Here is a 22,558-nt window from a genome sequence, read left to right as displayed (position 1 = left end):
CCAGCCTGGCGTAGAGAGCAGCAAAGCAAGCGCGCCGGGCAGAAGAGTGCAGCGCGCAGTCATGTTCGGGGGCAAGCAGGTGGTCGAGGCAGGCGGCGAACAGGGCATGGTCAAGGATAGGCAAGCAGTCAGGACAGGCAGCGAGCAAGGCGAGTTGGGTGAGTACACGGATAATGTCGGCAATAGGAATCGTTCAGGCAGAGTACAGCGGTGGCGTCACGGGCAGGGTAAGTAGACAAACCGACAGTCACTGGCTTGATTCACAGGGTTTAAATAAGGCTGACCTAACAAGCAGTGGCAGGTGCTGGTGATTGGCTTGATTGGGGGCGTGGCTGGAAGGCAGGTGACGCAGGCACGTGACACGTCCAGAATGTAAATTGTGTAATGTAACACTGCTCAGAGGCGCTCATGGCCGCCATCCCTACTCCTGGATGGCAGGTTTTTTTTTTTCTAAGTGCACGGCAGCCAGCCACACACCCAGGATCCAATTCAAGTTGGCTAGTATCAGGGTAATATGATCAAACTTTTCTTTTCCTTGTAAGCAGTCTCGCTGCAGCATGTTATACCAACTAAAGACTTTTAATACTAGACTTAGGAAGACCAGAGCACAATACGTTACAATAGTCAAGGCGCGACGTAACAAACGCATGTATAATAATTTCCGCATCACGGGTTGAAAGAATCGGAGGAATCTTAGCAATATTAGGTGGAGGTGAAAAAACACAGTTTTAGTTACGGTCTTAATGTATTTTTGAAAGGAGACAGTTTGGTCAAATATAATACTGAGATTGGTTACAGTATCACTTTGAGTAATAATACATTTATCAAAGTAAAGCAGGTGTCACAAGCTATTTTTTCCAATTTTATGATCTCAATTTTACGCAGCAATCAGTCAAACATCAGTAGAAGAATAAATGGTGGAAATCTAGAACTACAAAGTACAAACAAGAATCCAAAATGTGCCGATTTCAAACATGGTTGCTGTAGTGTTATGGCATAGCAATGTACGGCTGCTAATTGTTTGCAACCAACTGGTGTATATTAATATAATTGGTGTGTATTAATATAACTGCTGAGAAGTAACTGCATATTTGAAGGAAAATAAAGTAGTCAAGTCAGTGATTTGAAAAGCTGAAACAATGCCTTTCCAGATTTTCCATGAGATGAGTGGGAACATTGTCAATCCACACAATGCTAAATCAGTGGACTTAAACAAATGCTTCCATGCTGCTAAACAAGCCCAGTTTTATGCTTTTGGGCCCCATTTTTACCAAAGTACAAGTTACACCACAAAATGAAAAAATAAAACTCGTACTTCTTTGCAGAACAGAGAAATTAATTTGAAACAGTACCATAGGAGAAGCATTGCAAAAAGTGAGGCACTAAATTGCTCCCAAAAAAGCACATACTTACAGCAAAGTCATCGAAATTGTTTGGCCAGTAGCCTAGCTGTTCATAGGTGCCACACTCAGAGCTGAAGTTAGAGGTGGTGTTTTCCATTGTTGTATTATATGGCACACTGAAAACATAAAAGTCCATTGCAAAACAATACTTAAGCTAAAAGCACAAATATAGAGCCAAGAGCCAAAATGCTGTTATTATAAACAGTTATGTATTAACTGCATTAATAACAAACGAACTAAATAAATACCTAAATCATTCGTGTAATAATACCTCATATGTGCTGGTGGTTTAATGACCCCCTCAAACAGCCAGATGCCAAACACAGCAAATATATAGTAAACCACCTACAGAGAGAATAAATGTCAGTCACTGATGGCCCGTGGCTGGGTCGGGCCACCTCAAGTTTGCTAATGGTGAACAGGGTTTCTTGAGCCTGATCAAAATAATAGGCCAATTGTTCTTAATGTTATTTACCGTATTTGCCGGTGTATTGGTCGACCTTTTTCGATCCAAAATCGACCGAAAAAAATCGACCTCGACTTATACACCGAGTCATAAAATTTAACTTCGTATTCATCGCTTCAAATGTGATGGTAACCAAGGCTGTTTCTCATGCATCTCATTGTGCGTGGGTGTGCGTCCGTCAGGCTCATCAAACAGTGAGAAACTGAATCATTATAAAGCGTTCGTCGCATTAACACGCATCCTCAGCAACAATTTCAAATATTCTCACCTCAATAACGGACATCGAAAGCCAGGCAGCGACGATGACTGCTAGGGGGAAGTACTGGGTATTGAGCGAATGTGCGAGTCATCGCGCGTCAAGCAACGACAATAACTACCGGTACGTAAACATTCAATATTCGCCAAACTTGGCCAGACTTCCAGGGGAAGAGGCCGAATTTTCACTTGTGGTGGCCGACATGGGGAACCAGCCGAGGCGGACACTTTACGGCGGTTGAGCCGTTGGCACTTAGAAAATATTCGCCAAACTTGGCCGGACTTCCAGGGGAAGAGGCCGAATTTTCACTTGTTCTGGCCGACATGGGGAACCAGCCAAGGCGGACTCTTTATGGCGCAAGAGCCGTTGGCACTTAGAAAATTTGAACCGGGCGGCGTGCGCCAGTGCGCGGCCCGCTGGAAGTCGAATGAGGCTCCGCGATTTCATCCGCGGTGCTTATAAAGTGCCGATCCGCTCGGCCGGACCTATTTTCGGCCACCCGGCGCGTGTGCACGGCCTCCCGGCTGTGCCGGGCGGCATGCGCGAGCTCGCCGGCTGCTGGAAGTCGCATGAGGCTCCGCGATCTCCTCCGCGGTGCTTATAAACAGCCGATCCGCTCCGCGGGAGGTATTCCCGGCAACTTGGCGCGTGCGCATGGCCTCCCGGATGTGCCGGGCGGCGTGCGCGAGCTCGCCGGCTGCTGGAAGTCGAATGAGGCTCTGCGATCTCCTCCGCGGTGCTTATAAAGAGCCGGTCCGCTCGGCGGGAGCTATTTCCGGCCACTTGGCGCGTGGGCACGGCCTCCCGGTGGTGCCGGGCGGCGTGCGCGAGTGCGCTGGCCGCTGGAAGTTGAATGAGGCTCCGCGATCTCCTCCGCGGTGCTTATAAAGTGCCGATCCGCTTGGCTTGGAGCTATTTCCGGCCTCCCGGTGGTGCCGGGCGGCGTGCGCGAGCTCGCCGGCCGCTGGAAGTCGAATGAGGCTCCGCGATCTCCTCCGCGGTGCTTATAAACAGCCGCATGCGCACGGCCTCCCGGAATTTGAACACATTTCGTCAATAAATTTCGCATATTGAATTTTGAAGTTTAATATAATGCAACAATTGAGCTCGACTTATACAAAGGATATATCATAAAATCGTAAATTTCCGTCGAATTTTAGGGGGTCGACTTATACACCGAGTCGACTTATACACCGGCAAATCCGGTATGTATTTACTACAGTTGCAGGTCTCAGTTGTTAGCCTTCATTGGCTAATCGATGGAATGCTTACTTGTTTTACACACAGTCTTGACACAGAGAAACTTCAATGTGAGTTAAATATTACAAATTAAATTATTCGTGACACAAACACAAGACAAGAATTCAAACAAAAATGGGTGCATATAGGCAGTGTGCAGAGAACTTGAAATTGAATATTGCACTCTATTTCAAGTCAGTCTATTATGATTTTTTGCGCATTAAGTATATTGCAGCTCAGTCAGTCAGTGGTCAGCAGCCACATGCCACCAAAATTATTTTCACGAATCTGATTATGATGCCTCCTAGACGTCTCCCTGGTGAGGTGTTCTGGGCATATCCCACTGACTGGAGATCCTAAAGACAACCCAGGACATGCTGGAGAGACAAAGTCTCTCAGATGGCCCATGAATGCTTTGGAACCCCTTTGGAAGAGTTGGATGAAGTGGCTGGGGAGAGGGAAGTTTTGTTTTCTCTGCTGAAACTGCCACCTCCATGACCCGACCCCTGATAAGCGGTGGGTGGATGTGTCGGTGGTTGGGTAGAAAGATGGATGGATGGATGGATGGATGGATGGATGGATGGATGGATGGATGGATGGATGGATGGATGGATGGATGGATGGATGGAAAGATGGGTGGGTGGATGGATGGATGGTGGCTGAATGAATGGATGGATGGATGGATGGATGGATGGATGGATGGATGGATGGATGGATGGATGGATGGATGGATGGATGGATGGATTGTTGGGTGGGTGGTTGGATGGATGGATGAATGGATGCATAATCCATATCTGAGAAAGCTGCTTCATGCTGGTTCCTTGTTTGGATTTCTAACTACATAAAATATTAACAAACAGTGTGACAATTTAATTGGGATACAAATAATCATACCCAAATTATCCTAATCAGTGATGCATTATGATATTGCTAAAAGAAAAATAAATCAAAAATACACACAACGGAACCTTTTAATAATAACGGCATTAGGCTAATAAAATGTTATGACTGTGATGAATAACATCCAATTAATTAGAGGCTTTGTAAATAATCTGATTATAATGAGACGCATCTGAAACCATTTTGGTCAGCACAAACAGTAAGTACAGCACATGTGAAATCAGTCTATGTTTTACACAAAACTAAACAGCAACACATTCTGCTGAGTATGGTTTTAGTCATAAATACCTATTAACATTTGCCATCTAAAAATTATGGATAATGGAAAAGATGAAAAGATAATGGATTAATCTTGTTTAACTCACCACCAGTATCCCTGCAAAGGCTCTTAGGTTTTTCACCAGGTCCAGCAAAGTACTTGCAACTAAAGCCATTAGCTGTAGAACAAAATACTTATGTAAGTGCATGGAAAATAACTACTTTGTTAAACAATACATGAGACTTTTGTATTGGTTAGTTAATCCCATACAACACATTTACTAAAAAAGCTTAAAGCAACAATTTAGAATTGTCTTAAGTTAAAAAAAAAAAACTCTTGACAAACGACCATAAGAACAAGAACCAGTATTGCTGTCATTGTCATTGTATACAATAGTTCAAGATTTGAGGGTGGTGCTCCCTGGTTCCATCTTCATCATCTTCCCAATTGGTAATTCTCACGAGGGGTCAAGGGGATGGTGTAACCCATAGGTGTCAAAGTCAAGGCCCGGGGGCCAGATACGGCCCGCCACATCATTTTATATGGCCCGGGGAGACAAATTGTGCATTGACTTCATGTGTCAATACTAAAATTGCAAATTGTCTTCACTTTAAAAAAAAAATAGAGATATTGCTCAGTTTCTATTACCATGCATCTTTTTAAAATATTTGAACAGTTTTTACTCATCTCTGATTTCAAAACTTGTTTGTTGTGTAGCCTATACTGCAGGCATGTCAAACATACGGCCCGCGGGCTGGATCCGGCCCATTGGATCATTTAATACGGCCCGGCATAAATTTCTGAGTATGTCAAAAAAAGAAGCAAGCCTCTAGCTCATTTCTATCAAAAGTTATGATTTTTTAAAATAAATACAAACCAAGTGCTCCCTCCGGCCACGGGAGGGCAGTAAATGTGTAAAAGAGCTCACGTCCAGCGGCATTGACACGAGTTAGTACTAAAACCAAACTGTCAATCTTGCTTCACAATTCACCACGTTATCGGTCAACACACCCTTCCCAAAATGGCACTGTCAAAAAAAAAGAAAAGTGGACACGGAGTGCAGAGTTTTCAAGGAAAAATGGACTGAGCATTATTTATTCACAGAAGTTACTCTGCGCATTTCTCTTGTCTCACAGCTGTTCGTCCGGAGGCACCGGACCGTCCCGATAATGATTTGAAAAAATATAAAGACAACATAACAGATTTTCTGCGAGAGTTTGAGCAGAGGTTTCAGGTATTCAGTGAACTTGAGAACAAATTTGGCTTTTTTCGCTCGCCATTTACAGTGAAGCCTTCTGATATGCCAGCTGACATTCAACTCGAGCTTATTGACTTGCAGTGCGATTCCGCTATGAAGGATAAATTTGGTCCGTGGGATTGGATACGTTTTATCAATATCTTGTGCCGGGTTACCCCGAATTAACAGCCATGGCTGCAAACGTTCTATCCATGTTTGGGACTACTTATCTTTGTGAGCAGGTTTTCTCCGTAATGAACAATAATAAAACAAAGCAGCGCTCAGGGTTAACAAATAAACACTTGAATGATACTGTTAAATGTGCTGCTACTCAGGATTTGACACCCATTATTGATACACTTGTGAAGGCAAAAAGATCCCAAGTTTCAGGAGCCAGCAGCAGCAACTAGACTGCATGAGTGCAGTGAAAGAGAAAAAAAAGTGTGATGACACGAAATTTGTTTGCACTCATTAATACAGATCATTAAAAATAAGATTAATCTGGTTTCATATTAAAGACAGTTAATATTGTGCAGTATATTCTCAGCTTCAGTAGGCCCAGCCTTGTAGTTTGATCGGATGTAGTATAAGCATGCACTGCTATAACTTTTATTTTGTATTTCTTTTTTATTTATTTCAAAGAAGTACGACAATTAAGGCGAGAATATTTTTTCATAGCTCCCACTAGAGTTTGTTAAGTGTGGTGAGTTGGTTCAGGTGTAAAACTGCATTCACTTCATTGTTAAAATAAACCAGTGAACCATGAAATCATTTTTTTTCATTGTTTGTGAAAAAAATGTGTTGTGCTTAGAAAAGATTCCTTGTCATCCGTGATTATAATATGTAGGGTAGGCTACAAATGTAGGCTGAATGATAAAGCATAGTACTGAATAACAAAGCAAAATATTTGGAGTTGACATTCTTTTACTGATCCGGCCCACCTGAGAACAGAAAGTCTGGATCCGGCCCCAGAGCCAAACTGAGTTTGACACGCCTGCTATACTGTATATCATTTATGACGTTGACAGTCATAATGGCCCTCCGAAGGAAACTACGATTACGATGCGGCCCGCGACAAAAATGAGTTTGACACCCCTGGTGTAGCCTATCCCAGTAGTCATTGGGTGTTAGGCGGGGAATACCCTGAACTGGTTGCCAGCCTATTGTGGGCACAATAGATAGACTATTTACACTCACAATTAGTCCTACGGACAATTTGAAGTGGTCAATCGGCCTACGATGCATGTTTTTGGAATATTTGGAGGAAACTGGCACACCCTGAGGAAAACCCATGCAGGCACGGGGAGAACATGCAAACTCCACAGTAGGGCAGAATCTAAACATGTACCTCTGAAATGTGAGGTGGATGTCAGTGCCCCACCTGAAAGGCAGACTACACACTGAACTGTTTGCCAGCCAGTCGCAGGGCACAAAGACAAAAAAACTGGCATACCAACATGCACACTATCGCTGAGCAGAAATCAATCCCCTGCTGCCAGCACACAAATCAGGTGACTATACCCCCACACCATCAGCGAATCTCCGTGGCTTCTATACATAAAAATATTTACTGGTGTGTTGAGAATGTGGTTTATATGGTAATGCACTTATGTTGTTGTTCTTCCTTTTCCCCTCGTTTTACGAGTATGTTCAGTAGTCTTTCACGGCACAGCTCCTGCGTCTCCTTGCCTTTGGCACCACAATACTATTGGTTTTATGCTGGTCATATCATTTTATTTTGTTGCATTTATCCCCTTGGTGTTCTGATCACTTTTGAAGACGTCACACTATATGATTGGCTGGAAGAACAGTACGGTGACGTTTAAAATTATGGTTGGTCTGTTTTACAGAAATGGGATTGTAGTTCAAATGGATGATCTTTGCAAATAAAATGTCTAAAAACAATGTACAGTTGTGATTATTTGATTTATCGATGTTTTTGGCTTTTGATTAGAATCGTTTATTCTAGAATGTTTTTTAGATGTTGTCTTTGAAAAAAAATTGTGATCATCAAACATCGTGAAAATATTGTCTGACAATAAAGCGGTTCGTAGTGCTAAAAACGTTGGGGATCACTGATGAAGAGCACTACATACAATAAATAAAATTTTTCACTGGTGAGGTGTTTGGCATGTCCCACCCCCCAACTGATACCTACCTTAATATCTGGTATGATGCGCAGAAAGCGGAAGACAATCAGCATGTTAACAAATCGAACCATCTCCCGCAGAGAAAACATTCCCTGAGAGGATGGGCTCCTGTGGCGACACATGCAGAAACACACACAGTTTGTTTACAGAGCTGTACTGTTTGACACCTCTAATGTAAATAGCCTTCAAATTCCTCCTAACTTTGAAAAAATTCAATTCACACTGTAAAGAGTGAGCCAGATGATTAAAGAAAGTTTCACATCAACTTGTTAATTCTGTATAGTTAAAGAGGCTGTAAAGATACATGGTTGGAAAAGAGTGGAATGCCCTCTCCGGATCGGGGATGAGATCCTGCCCCAAGTGGAGGAGTTCAAGTATCTTGGGGTCTTGTTCACGAGTGAGGGCAGGATGGAGCGTGAGATCGACAGGCGGATCGGTGCAGCGTTGGCAGTAATGCGGACTCTGTATCGGTCTGTCGTGGTGAGGCGAGAGCTGAGCCAAAATGCAAAGCTCTCAATTCAACGGTCAATCTATGCTCCTACCCTCACCTATGGTCAGGAGCCATGGGTCATGACCGAAAGAACGAGATCCAAGATACAAGCGGCCGAAATGAGTTTCCTCCGCAGGGTGTCCGGGTTCTCCCTTAAAGATAAGGTGAGAAGCTCGGTCATCCGGGAGAGACTCGGAGTAGAGTCGCTGCTCCTCCACGTTGAGAGGAGCCAGATGAGGTGGCTCGGGCATCTCATCAGGATGCCTCCTGGACGCCTCCCTCGGGAGGTGTTCCGGGCATGTCCCACCGGTAAGAGACCCCGTGGATGACCCAGGACGCGCTGGAGAGACTATGTCTCTTAGCTGGTCTGGGAACATGTTGGGACCCCCCGGGATGAGCTGGATGAAGTGGCTGGGGAGAGGGAAGTCCCCCCTAAAGCTGCTGACCCCGCAACCTGACTCCGGATAAGCGGAAGAAGATGGATGGATGGACAAATTTATATCACCATATCACCAGGAGATTATAATCCCACACGAACACTGATTAAATGCATTGAACAACTCAATGACTGGATGTGCCAGAACCTTCGCCTATTAAACAAAGAGAAAACTCAAGTAATTTTTTTGGGAGCCAAAGATGAACGATTTAAAGTCACCACTCAGCTTCACTCAGTGATGTTAAAGCCCACAAACCAAGCTAGAAATCTTGGTGTAGTTATGGACTCAGACTTGAATTTTAATTAAAACTAAATATTAAACTATTACAAAGTTAGCCTACTACCACCTGAAGAACATATCAAGGATTAAAGGCCTTATGTCTCAGCAAGACTTGGAAAAACTTGTCCATGCTTTTGTCTTCAGTAAACTTTATTATTGCAACGGGGTTTTCACAGGCCTTTCTAAAAAATCAATCAGACAGCTGCAGCTGATTCAGAATGCTGCCGCTCGAGTTCTCACTAAAACAAGAAAAAATGACCATATCACTCCAGTTCTGAGGTCCTTACACTGGCTTCCTGACTGCCAAAGAATTAATTTTAAAATACTTCTATTGGTTTATAAGGCTCTGAATGGTCTAGGACCCAAGTATACAGGACTGTCTCAGAAAATTACAATATTGTGATGAAGTTTTTTATCTTCTGGAATGCAATTAAAACAACAACAATTCTGGATTCATTCCAAATCAACTGAAATATTGCAAGCCTTTTGTTTTTTTAATATTGCTGATTATGGCATACAGCTTAAGAAAATTCAAATATCCTATCTCAAAATATTTGAATATCATGAAAAAGTATACTGGTAGGGTATTCAACTAATCACTTGAATCGTCCAATTAACTCAAAACACCTGCAAGGGTTTCCTGAGCCTTGAAAAACACTCAGCTTGGTTCAGTAAACTAAATCACAAGTATGGGGACTGCTGTATCTGACTGCTGTCCAGAGGACCATCATTGACACCCTCCATCAGGAGGGTAAGACACAAAAAGAAATTTCTCAAAGAGCAAGCTGTTCACACAGTGCAGTTTCAAAGCGATCCAGGGCGCTTGCGTGTGTTGGCTCACATGTTGAGTTCTTGATTTGTGAAATAAAGAGCCGGTTACCAAACCCGCGTCTTGCCTGTTACTTTGGTAACGCTACAATATAGTTATATACGTAGATCTGTGGAATAATTGGAGCCGCCAACTGACAACGAGGCTGACGTCAGTGGCGCACGTAGGTCCGGAATCGAAAGCTGTTATTTTTTTTATTTTATTTTTTTGACACAGTGGATTTAATGATTTGGAGTGACACCGATGGTTTGTTAAAATTGTTGTTCATATTACATTTATTTGATATATCTAGTCTGACGTCAGCGGCGCACATAGTGTTGAGTTACATGGTGGATAGGATGGTAAAAGATGGTGCGTGATTGTGTATTGGATTTGGCCCAGACGAATTGGCTAAGATGAAATTCCAAATTTCAAAGCTTGACATGGAAGACCTGAAGAAGGGGGCTTGAGTAGGGGTTATCAAGATGGCGGCCACTCTCTGTCCCGTCAGTACGGTGATTTCTTTGTCTAATGAGTGTTCGTCCGACAGTCTTATGTGTTCGCCTCATTGTGCTTTATCGTGCTACAAGTACAGCAGGCAGGTTCTGCTCGACATCGGCAGAAGTGGGTTTTGTGGCGTTCTGGACTTTGAAGCGGCGACATTAAAGGCGCTCGGACTGCTTCGTCCTGAAACGTCGCCGACCTCGCCCGCTATTCCTCCCCCGGTTGGGAGCCGTCGGAAACGGTGTGCGAGGAGGCAGAAGAGGGGCAAGCGCGGAGGCGTCCGGGACAGGCTGGCGGCCAACCCAGTGCGCCCGGCGGTGCCCTCCATTCTTCTGGCGAATGTTCGATCGCTGGACAACAAAATGGATTACGTTCGCCTGCTGAGGTCTACGAACCAGACGGTGCGGAACTGCTGTGTGCTCGTGTTCACCGAGACCTGGTCAACTGACAACATTCCGGACTCTGCCGTGCATCTGGAGCGGCTAGCGTGCTATCGGGCAGACCGTGCCATTGTACGAGGGTGAAAGTCGCGAGGAGGTGGAATATGCGTCTACATCCGAGAAGAATGGTGCCGGGACTCTGTGGTGGTATGTAAGCACTGTTTGCCACTTGCAGAGTTTGTGATAATCAAGTGCCGTCCTTTTTACCTGCCGAGGGAATTTACTGCGATTCTGCTAGTCGCGGTATACATCCCGCCTTCCAATATTGAAGGCGACATGATCGCTGCGCTTGGTGAACTGTACCAGGCTGTCAGTGAACAGGAGACAGCGCACCCTGACGGTTTCACCATCTTCGCTGGAGACTTCAATCATGCCAACCTGAAGTCTGTTTTCCCGAGGCTTCACCAGCATGTTACTTTTCCGACACGTGGAGACAGCTTCCTGGACCTGGTCTACTCTGCGCAAAAGGGAGCTTTCAAAGCCACCCCCCTCCCCCATCTTGGGCTTTCTGACCATCTCACCGTTTTGCTTTTGCCCGCATACAGACAATTGGTGAAGGCATCCAGGCCGGTTCGGAGGCGGGTTCGGGTGTGGCTGAGGGTGCCTCCGATGCACTTCGTGACTGCTTTGACACCACTGACTGGGACTTGTTTAAGCAGGCAGCCACCTACAACGATCGGACGGACATAGAGGAGTATACTGACTCTGTTACCTCTTACATCACGAAGTGCATCGATGATGTGACTTGCTCGAAATCCGTCGTCACTCGAGCGAACTGGAAGCCGTGGCTGACAGGGGCTGTCCTCAGACTGCTGGGGGCCAGGGACAAGGCTTTCAGAGCGGGGGATGAGGCTGGCTTGAGAACAGCGAGGGCCGACCTGTCCCGAGGCATCAAAGAAGCGAAGAAGGCGTTCTCGTGCAAGGTCTCCACCCACTTCAAGGACAGCAAGGATGCACGTAGCCTTTGGAAGGGCATTCAGACCATCACGGACTACAAGCCCGCGCCGAGGAGCTGTGAGGGCGACGTCCGTCTGCTGAACGATCTAAACCGCTTCTTTGCTCGCTTCGACGCCCAGACCAGCACTTGCCCGCTAAAGACCACTCCCCCCCCACACGAGCAGCCCCTGCGCCTCTCTGCCGACGGTGTGAGGAGGGCGCTTGCCGCTATTGACACCCGTAAGGCGGCGGGCCCTGATAACATCCCGGGTCGAGCGCTGAAGGACTGCGCTGGGGAGCTGTCGGGTGTCTTCACGGACATCTTTAACGTTTCCCTGCAGCAGGCCATCGTCCCCTCGTGTTTCAAGGCTGCCACCATCGTTCCTGTGCCGAAGAAACCTGCACCGTCCTGCTTCAATGACTACCGCCCCATGGCACTGACGCCCATCATCATGAAGTGCTTTGAGCGGCTTGTCATGGAGCACATCAAATCCGTTCTCCCCCCCACGATTGAGCCTTTCCAGTTTGCGTACCGTGCCAAGCGGTCCTCTGAGGATGTCATCTGCTCTGCCCTCCACTCGGCCCTCACCCACCTGGAGAGAAAGGACTCATATGTGAGGTTGCTGTTTGTGGACTTCAGCTCTGCCTTCAACACCATTGTGCCGCAGCGACTCATCTGCAAACTCGACGAGCTGGGCCTCAGTACCTCCCTCTGCAACTGGCTACTGGACTTCCTCTGTCAGAGGCCTCAGGTGGTGCGTGTTGGCGACAAAATCTCCGCCAGCATCACGGGGGCCCCCCAGGGATGCGTGCTCAGTCCATTGCTCTTCACCCTGCTGACGGATGACTGCACTGCGACCTACAGCGACAACCGCATAGTGAAGTTTGCTGACGACACGACTCTGGTGGGTCTCATCACGAAGGGCGACGAGACTCGGTACAGGTCGGAAGTTGACCTTCTGACCACGTGGTGCAGGGCCAACAACCTCCTGCTGAACGTCGACAAGACCAAGGAAATCGTTGTTGACTTCCGGAAGGGTCACACAAAACACCTGCCGCTGATCATCGACGGTGCTGTGGTGGAGAGGGTGAGCTGCACCAAGTTCCTGGGGGTGCACATCAGTGAGGACCTCTCCTGGTCCGCAAACACCTCGTCACTGGCAAAGAAAGCTCAGCGCCGCCTGTACTTCCTGCGGAAGCTCAGGCGTGCATGTGCTCCTCAGGCAGTCCTGTCTACATTCTACCGTGGCACCATTGAGAGCGTCCTCACCAGTTGCATCGCTGTCTGGGGTGGTAACTGCACTGAAAAGAACTTGAAGGCCCTGCAGCGCATAGTGAATACGGCTGGTAAGATTATTGGTGCTTTGCTCCCCTCCCTGAAGGACATTTACACCTCCCATCTCGCCCGCAAGGCAACCTCGATTGCGAGAGATGTGAGTCACCCTTTGTTTGACCTTCTGCCCTCTGGGAAGAGGTACAGGAGCCTGCGCTCCCGCACCACCAGACTCGCCAACAGCTTCTTTCTCCAGGCTGTTAGGACCCTGAACTCGCTACACCCTTCTGCGTAGCGTGCGACACTGTTGCGCTATTTTCTGGTGTGTCTGCTGTACGCTCACTTGCTCCTTTTTTTTTTGTTCCTCTTATTTATTTATTTGTTGTGTTATTTATTCATTATTTATTCAGCACGCTGTTGTTATACTTGTTTACTTGTTTGTCTGTTGTGGGCCATGTCTTGTCACCGTGGGATAGGGGGGAACGAAATTTCAGTTTCTTTGTGTGTCTTTGGCATGTGGAGAAATTGACAATAAAGCTGACTTTGACTTTAAAAGTTAGTTTTTCAAAATTAACTATTGTTAAATTGGTAAAGGGGAATTCGTTGGTTGAACCAGTAAACCTCCATTCCCGTTCCAAGAAGATGGTGCCAAAGGCAGATTGACCTAACATAGTAAATTGATAGTTTAAAAAGTCATCGATTAGATGAAGACTTGTTCTGAGGCACAGCAACACACAATTTTAGATTATGTTATATCATTTTGTTTTGCTATAATATACTTTGAAACTGCTTGAATATTTTAATTTGCTAACTAGGGAAGCCCATGCTCATCGTTGGGTAATGAGAATGAGACATGTTAATCACAGTTAGAGTAAGCTGCAATATACTTTATTTTATTTTGTTTTGCAATATTGTATAGTTAGTAGCAACTTGAGCAGCGTCATAGCACTGATGTTTCATTTACACATGAATGTATTAAGAGTTGAGTAAGGACAAGGGGCTGACAGTGATACCGTGGGTGGAAGACTGCAATCCCACGCTTGAGCTTGACCTAGAGGTCACCAGCTTGTCAAAATACGTTTTGAAGATGCTTGAGTGTTTTAACCTGCTAACTAAGAGAATCCACGATCATAGTTATAATTATGTGGTAAATTGACTATTGTGAAAGTATGTGTTAATATTGTCACGATGGTTGATCAGTATCAAACATGTATGTACTATTGATGTTCCATTTACACATGAATGTATGAATGTGAGAGAAGACAAGGAGGCGGGAAGGGTTAATGGTGATACTAAGTGGTGGAAGACTGAGATTCCACATATGAGCGTGACCTCGGTCAAGTGCATCCAGTTGAAGCCTAAACAAAATGCTGTTTGACGGAACACAAGTCAGAGAAAAAACATTTGCAAATGTCACGTTGATGGACAGTTGACAAGATTTGGGAGTGGGAAACAGGATGAAGCATCCCTGAGAAAATTGTTACTTCCGTGAGAACATGGTCACCTCATCTGGTTGAATCCGGTTGAGACCGGCTGAGATACAGGTGCAGTCTATTTGGAAGCATTTGGGTCATCTGAGGCCAATGTATGATGTTATGGAAAAAAACTGGTACGTGACCAAGCAGGCATAGTACCCACGAAGTGGACCGGTATAAAAGGTTCGTTCGGACAAAGAGCATCGCTCTCTGTCGCCCGGTGGGCTTTCCCCGTCAGGGGTATGGCCCCTGCGGCTACTGCCGTGGGTCGAGAACGCCGATTAGACAATGATAGATTTCATTCTTTATGAGATTAACCCTAGGTCCGTTAAAATGAATTTACACTATCTTCAAATTGGATTTAGTCAAATTTTAAGCTCAAAGACAGGCTAGGAGAAGCAGGAGAGAGGAGCCATTTTTAGGGCGTCGTCATCTCCATTCTATAGGCCAGCCTGTTCTTTTAAACAGAATTCGGATTTTGGAACAAGGAGAACTGATCACTCGACTTTTCCACCAAACAGCATTTTAGACCTCTAGCCTCTTACACTTTGCTACTATATTTTTGAGTTTCGATCGAGAGAACTTCGAGACTATTGAGAATGGTGAGTGGAAATTATTGTTAGTTGTTCGAACAATTGAAACGTGCAATTCTCTTTCTTGCTTATTCATTAAATTTCTACTTTATAATCATTTAATTTTGATTAATGATTATTTTCATCTTTTATGCTTTAAATCTCTTTTGTTTCTCTATCAAAGTCACACTTTAAACCGTTCAGTTATTTTTTAAATGAAGACAGCTTTAATCCTTGACATCAGGGAGTGTCAGAATCTGGTTCGAAACCGTTAACTTAAGCTCAGCTAGTGTGAGTGTACGCTCGTGAAAACGAGTTCCCGCGGTCTTAACGACTGCTAAACTAATCCGAGCGGATAACAAAAGCAACAATCTTAATAGGAAAGGAGAGCCGCTGAAACGGCCGCGATCGAGGAGATCCTGGCTCTCGACAAAGTAGTTACTCAACCCTCGGGTTTCTTTAATTTCAGCGGGACTGGCGTCCGGAAATGACGGAATTAATCTAACAATGGATTAGTTGCCTGAACAGCGGTTAGACTCGGAACGAATCTTCTTTCCGTACCGGCTTAAATCAATTCTCATCTCCCCTACAGAGGGGCTAAAGTACAGAATTTTACCCTTTAAACGGAAAGCCGGTCACTTACATCAGATAAGTGCACGATTGACAGTAGTCTTTCCGGCATCAAAAGCTGTGTTTTGTTTCAAGTGACACGGAAGACAAAGCTTCTGATGAATTTATTGATTTGGAGTGACACGGATGGTTTGATAAAATTGTTGTTTATATTAAATTTATTTGATATATCTAGTCTGACGTCCCCGGCGCACGTAGCCTTTCCGGCGTCAACAGCTGTGTCTTTTTTTCTCAAGTGACACGGAAGACGAAGATTCTGATGGATTTATTGATTTGGAGTGACACGGCTGGTTCGATAAATTTGTTGTATATTATTGTTATTTCATACATAGTTTATATTTTGTTATATGGGCCTATAGAAAATTTTGAACTGCAACGCACCGCTGACGTCGGACTTGTTTACATAAAGGAGGACCAACTCGATCAATGGCTTTAATGATTTGGAGTGACACAGATGGTTTGATAAAGGTGTTATTTATGTTAGAGTTATTTGAATAACTGTTATTGTTTCATCAGGCCCGTTCTCAGCTTCTCGTTTGTGTTTGTCACATTAGCATACCGTATTGTTTAGCCTGTTGTTGCTCGCTCATGTCTGTTCTTGGTGTTGCATTTTATCGAATAAATTTGCCCCAAAATGCGACTTGTACTCCGGAGCGACTTATATATGTTTTTTTTTCACTTTATTGTGCATTTTATGACTGATGCGACGTATATACCGGAGCGGCTTTTAGTCCAAAAAATACGGTGAATTTTTTTTTTTTTTTTTTTACTTAGTCTGAGGAAATATACTAATTTTTTTAAATAGGATTTTTGAGTTTTGTTGGAATAATTGTAAGTGAAGCTTTGGCCTGCCAGACCTGGAGGCCTCGCCTTTATGAGTTTATCTTTCCTTTTATCTAGGTTCTTCCTTTTTCGTGATAGGGATGTCTTTTGATCCCTGTCAGCCATTTGTATCCTTCCTGTCCTTATGTTGTCTGTGTGTTTTTGTTCTCGTAAGAGGCCTTCACTAACAATGAGCAGGGCTTATTTGCATAGGTGACATGTTCTTTGTTTGACTCACAGGAACTTCATTCCTTTTCATTTAGATGTAGGTTTGGTTCATAGATTGTAGTTTATCAGACCTGTTTTTCTTTGTTAAGGGTTACATACAGTTAGAAGTAGTTGCATAAAAGTTATCCCATATTTACTCAATGTTTGTTTAAGGAACTGCATACCAGTTACCTCACGTTTGCTTAATGTGTGTTGAAGTGTTTAGGACAAGTTACTTATTATTATTATGTGTTAATTTACCAAGTAGATAAAGATAGCAAAGGTCTAGTTGCATTTGTTCCACAGCAAAGCGGCAATCAACGTGCTTCAAGGTATTTGATCAAAGTCGAGGACGAGTCAGCCAACTGTGAGGGAAGACGGCTGGGGACGGCCTCTGCGGGGGGTCACGAGCCAACAACGAAGAGCTAATTCACACCACACTACATTCTTTTGCTAATCAGCGTTGCTACAGACACAATCCCCCCTCCCTTAGTGTAGCAACGCCTCTGTAACCAGGGCAACCATAACATTAAAAAGAGGGGCACGTGGAGTAAAGACTCAGAACTGATGGAGGTTGTAACTGAGATTGCTTTCTCTATCGTTCTCCTCGCGAGTAAACCTGTTCTGGTTGTCTTCTCCTCTTCATTCCAGCGAGTGATTTAATGTCTAATCGTATTTAGACCCAACAAGTTTTTATTAAAATATTAAAAGGCTCGCAATATTTCAGTTGATTTGTAATAAATCCAGAATGTAGGACGTTTTTTGTTTTTTTAATTGCATTACAGGAAATAATGAACTTTATCACAATATTTTAATTTTCTGAGACAGTCCTGTATTTCTGACCTGCTGATTCCTTACGAACCATCCAGACCTCTCGGATCGTCTGGCATAGGTTTGCTTTCTGTTCTCAGAGTCAGAACCCAACCCGACCCGACCCGACCCGGCCCGGCCCGCCTTGCCTTGCCTTGCCTTGCCTTGCCTTGCCTTGCCTTGCCTTGCCTTGCCTTGCCTTGCCTTGCCTTGCCCTGCCCTGCCCTGCCCTGCCCTGCCCTGCCCTGCCCTGCCTTGCCTTGCCTTGCCTAATAGCTCAAAACACAATTCACAATTTCCTTAATTGATTATATTACACAACAAAATTTAATGATAATAGCTTTTCTGCAATGACTTGGATTTGAGAATTGGAGGGGAATTGTTCAAGGAGTGGACAAAACTTACAAAGAAATGGCAATTAGTTTGTTGAAGATATGCCAATCTGCTTTCTGTCTACGCTCAAGGGTCTCCAAGCAAGGCTCCAACCCCAACCAAGAGGTTCAGCAATGTTGGCGTGCCCCCTTTTCACTGACATTTCTCTTGCAGGCCTGCATGGTCTATGTGTTTAGTGTGCAACACAAAATATATACAGAGTAAATTGAATTCCTCCTTGAGGGATTATAATCAGTCTAACATTAAAAATTAAATCAAACTTACATATGTGAATGAGTAAGCCCGTAGGTGACATAAATAGTTATCTGCAGGACCTAATGATAGAAAGAAATAAAAATATTTAGTGACAAATACAGCAAAATAAATTAATCAAACTAAATAAAAGAGACATCCTGTTAGAACATAGAGGGCATGATATACTAAGATCTCAAAAAGCAGGCAATACATTTTGTGTTCAAACTAACAGATTGTGTGCATGCAAGAAGTGTATGTTTTGGATGTGATTACTACGAGTGTCAATTCCCACACTTGGTACAAAACTGGTTTTTATGTAGATTATACTTTTCCCCAAATTATTGAATGCTTTTGTCACGTGCCCATGCCACATGTCACCCAGCCAGCAACTTTCCCCCAGCCACCGTAATCACCGTAACGACTGTCACCTACTCCCTCTAGTTAACTTCTGTATTTAAACCCTGCCCGCGAGTTTCTCCCTGATGGTGTCTACTGTTAATGGCCGTCTGTGTCTGTGTCGTGCACACAGTTGCATTTACAGGGGCTTTTTAAAAATATTTTGGCGCATAGACCAGACATGGGCAAACTACGGCCCGCGGGCCTCATCCGGCCCACTGAGCCATTTAATCCGGCCTGCCAAACCTGAATAAATTGTATTATTACATTTTGTTTTTGTCATTTTCCCTGCAATGACTGCGTTTCCCCAGGAGATTGGGAAACGCCCGGCCACAGATTTACTCCCGGAAGCAGTGTCAGAAAACTCACAAGTGCGTGTACGTACTCAGTAATACGGACCCGGCGCACTCCGCGCTCTATTTCTATCAGTGCCGAATTTCGACTGTGGGCTGTGACGTTAACATTCTCGTAGCTTGCGCGCTGAGCTTTCAGATACAGTTTTACGCTAAAGCCACCCACAAACCTTCCCCTGGAATCCTTCCATTAAAATTAGTGGCCCAAGGAAAAGAAAGGTGTGTTTAAAAGTGTGTGTTTAAAAGAGTGGACAATTTGGCTCGACCGACGTGTGTGAGCCGACGTTCAGCCACGTGAACATCAACAAACCCCATCACAGATCCAGGTTAATGGACCAAAACCTCAGATCTATCCTAAGAATTGCCACAACACATTTTACTCCAGACTATGATGCACTAGCAAAAAAAGGGAGACCAACAACACTGTTCCCACTGAAAATGAAGGGGAGTTTGTTGTAAAAAAAAAAAAAAAAAAGCATTTTGAAAATAATTTGTACAAAGTCAAAGTCAAAGTCAGCTTTATTGTCAATTTCTCCACATGCCAAAGACACACAAAGAAACCGAAATTTCGTTCCCCCCTATCCCACGGTGACAAGACATGGCTCACAACAGACAAACAAGTAAACAAGTATAACAAAAGCGTGCTGAATAAATAATTAATAAATAACACAACAATAAATAAATAAATAAGAGGAGCAGAAAAAAAAGGAGCAAGTGCGCGTACAGCAGACATTCCCGAAAATAGCGCAACAGTGCCGCACGCTATGCAGAAGGGGGTAGCGAGTTCAGGGCCCTAACAGCCTGGAGAAAGAAGCTGTTGGCGAGTCTGGTGGTGCGGGAGCGCAGGCTCCTGTACCTCTTCCCAGAGGGCAGAAGGTCAAACAAAGAGTGAGCCGGGTGACTCACATCTCTCGCAATCGAGGTTGCCTTGCGGGCGAGATGGGAGGTGTAAATGTCCTTCAGGGAGGGGAGCAAAGCACCAATAATCTTACCAGCCGTATTCACTATGCGCTGCAGGGCCTTCAAGTTCTGTTCAGTGCAGTTACCACCCCAGACAGCGATGCAACTGGTGAGGACGCTCTCAATGGTGCCACGGTAGAATGTAGACAGGACTGCCTGAGGAGCACATGCACGCCTGAGCTTCCGCAGGAAGTACAGGCGGCGCTGAGCTTTCTTTGCCAGTGACGATGTGTTTGCGGACCAGGAGAGGTCCTCACTGATGTGCACCCCCAGGAACTTGGTGCAGCTCACCCTCTCCACCACAGCACCGTCGATGATCAGCGGCAGGTGTGTTGTGTGACCCTTCCGGAAGTCAACAATGATTTCCTTGGTCTTATTGACGTTCAGCAGGAGGTTGTTGTCCCTGCACCACGTGGTCAGAAGGTCAACTTCCGACCTGTACCGAGTCTCGTCGCCCTTCGTGATGAGACCCACCAGAGTCGTGTCGTCAGCAAACTTCACTATGCGGTTGTCGCTGTAGGTCGCAGTGCAGTCATGCGTCAGCAGGGTGAAGAGCAATGGACTGAGCACGCAGCCCTGGGGGGCCCCCGTGCTCAGCGTGACGCTGGCGGAGATTTTGTCGCCAACACGCACCACCTGAGGCCTCTGACAGAGGAAGTCCAGTAGCCAGTTGCAGAGGGAGGTACTGAGGCCCAGCTCGTCGAGTTTGCAGATGAGTCGCTGCGGCACAATGGTGTTGAAGGCAGAGCTGAAGTCCACAAACAGCAACCTCACATATGAGTCCTTTCTCTCCAGGTGGGTGAGGGCCGAGTGGAGGGCAGAGCAGATGGCATCCTCAGAGGACCGCTTGGCACGGTATGCAAACTGGAAAGGGTCAATGGTGGGGGGGAGAACGGACTTGATGTGCTCCATGACCAGCCGCTCAAAGCACTTCATGATGATGGGCGTCAGTGCCACAGGGCGGTAGTCATTGAAGCAGGACGGTGCAGGTTTCTTCGGCACAGGTGGTGGCAGCCTTGAAACACGAGGGGACAATGGCCTGCTGCAGGGAAACGTTAAAGATGTCCGTGAAGACACCCGACAGCTCCCCAGCGCAGTCCTTCAGCGCTCGACCCGGGATGTTGTCAGGGCCCGCCGCCCTACGGGTGTCAATAGCGGCAAGCGCCCTCCTCACACCGTCGACAGAGAGGCGCAGGGGCTGCTCATGTGGGGGGGAGTGGTCTTCAGCGGGCAAGTGCTGTTCTGGGCGTCGAAGCGAGCAAAGAAGTGGTTCAGATCGTTCAGCAGACGGACGTCGCCCTCACAGCTCCTCGGCGCGGGCTTGTAGTCCGTGAAGGTCTGAATGCCCCGCCAAAGGCTACGTGCGTCCTTGCTGTCCTTGAAGTGGGTGGAGACCTTGCACGAGAACGCCTTCTTCGCTTCTTTGATGCCTCGGGACAGGTCGGCCCTCGCGGTCCTCAAGCCAGCCTCATCCCCCGCTCTGAAAGCCTTGTCCCTGGCCCTCAACAGTCTGAGGACAGCCCCCGTCAGCCACGGCTTCCAGTTCGCACGAGTGACGACGGATTTCGAGTAAGTCACATCATCGATGCACTTCGTGATGTAAGAGGTAACAGAGTCAGTATACTCCTCTATGTCCGTCCAATCGTTGTAGGTGGCTGCCTGCTTAAACAAGTCCCAGTCAGTGGTGTCGAAGCAGTCACGAAGTGCATCGGAGGCACCCTCAGGCCACACTCGAACCTGCCTCCGAACCGGCCTGGATGCCAATTGTCTGTATGCGGGCAAAAGCAAAACGGTGAGATGGTCAGAAAGCCCCAGATGGGGGAGGGGGGTGGCTTTGAAAGCTCCCTTTTGCGCCGAGTAGACTAGGTCCAGGAAGCTGTCTCCACGTGTCGGAAAAGGAACATGCTGGTGAAGCCTCGGGAAAACAGACTTCAGGTTGGCATGATTGAAGTCTCCAGCGAAGATGGTGAAACCGTCAGGGTGCGCTGTTTGCTGTTCACTGACAGCCTGGTACAGTTCACCAAGCGCCGCGATCCTGTCTCCTTCGATGTTGGAAGGCGGGATGTATACCGAGCAGAATCGCGGTAAATTCCCTCGGCAGATAAAAAGGACGGCACTTAATGATCACAAACTCCACAAGCGGCGAGCAGTGCTTACATACCACCACAGAGTCCCGGCACCATTCTTCTCGGATGTAGACGCATATTCCACCTCCTTGCGACTTTCCCCCTCGTACAAATAGCAGGGATTGAAACTAGCGACCATTCTCATTTTCAAACAATGCAGGATGCTCAAGGACATTTATGCACCCACCTGTTTGCGACGAATGTTAACTTTTAAAGGTTTTAAGGCCAACTTTAAGGAAGTGTTTCCCGTTTCCTCACCTGTCATCAGGTGTTTGTGAGAAAAAGCTCTGCTCTGATTTTCAGATATCCATCACCGTGTTGCCATTTTGATTTCTTTATTACTTTATTTAGATGTATTCTTTCACTAATTCTTCAAGATGATGTATTTAGTCAGAATGTTTGCCGTTTTCTGTGATTTCGCCTCATAATTATAAACATCTTTCATAAATCTGACCTGCAGCCGCTGAAGTGATGGAAACTGTTATTCATAATAACAGTGTCAT

At 45.7% G+C, this 22,558-nt stretch overlaps 1 protein-coding gene across 11 annotated transcripts in view; it reads right to left on the bottom strand.

Annotated features, from left to right (window-relative positions):
* The window catches only part of tpcn2 (two pore segment channel 2), a 149,113-nt gene that overhangs the window by 31,557 nt on the left and 94,998 nt on the right, over nt 1-22,558 (bottom strand). For all 11 annotated transcript variants that reach the window (XM_049717434.2, XM_049717426.2, XM_049717433.2 and 8 more), the window contains 5 exons: nt 18,251-18,300; nt 7,919-8,018; nt 4,630-4,701; nt 1,675-1,748; nt 1,414-1,519 (listed from right to left, as the gene is read on the bottom strand). In XM_049717434.2, coding sequence (XP_049573391.1) covers nt 1,414-1,519; nt 1,675-1,748; nt 4,630-4,701; nt 7,919-8,018; nt 18,251-18,300 — 402 coding nt within the window. The remainder of the gene's footprint in view (nt 1-1,413; nt 1,520-1,674; nt 1,749-4,629; nt 4,702-7,918; nt 8,019-18,250; nt 18,301-22,558) is intronic.

The sequence above is a fragment of the Syngnathus scovelli genome, chromosome 4 (assembly GCF_024217435.2).
Source record: "Syngnathus scovelli strain Florida chromosome 4, RoL_Ssco_1.2, whole genome shotgun sequence".
Taxonomy (NCBI): Eukaryota; Metazoa; Chordata; class Actinopteri; order Syngnathiformes; family Syngnathidae; genus Syngnathus; species Syngnathus scovelli.
Note: the sequence above shows the minus strand (reverse complement) of the source record. Positions and strands in the feature narration are given on the sequence as shown.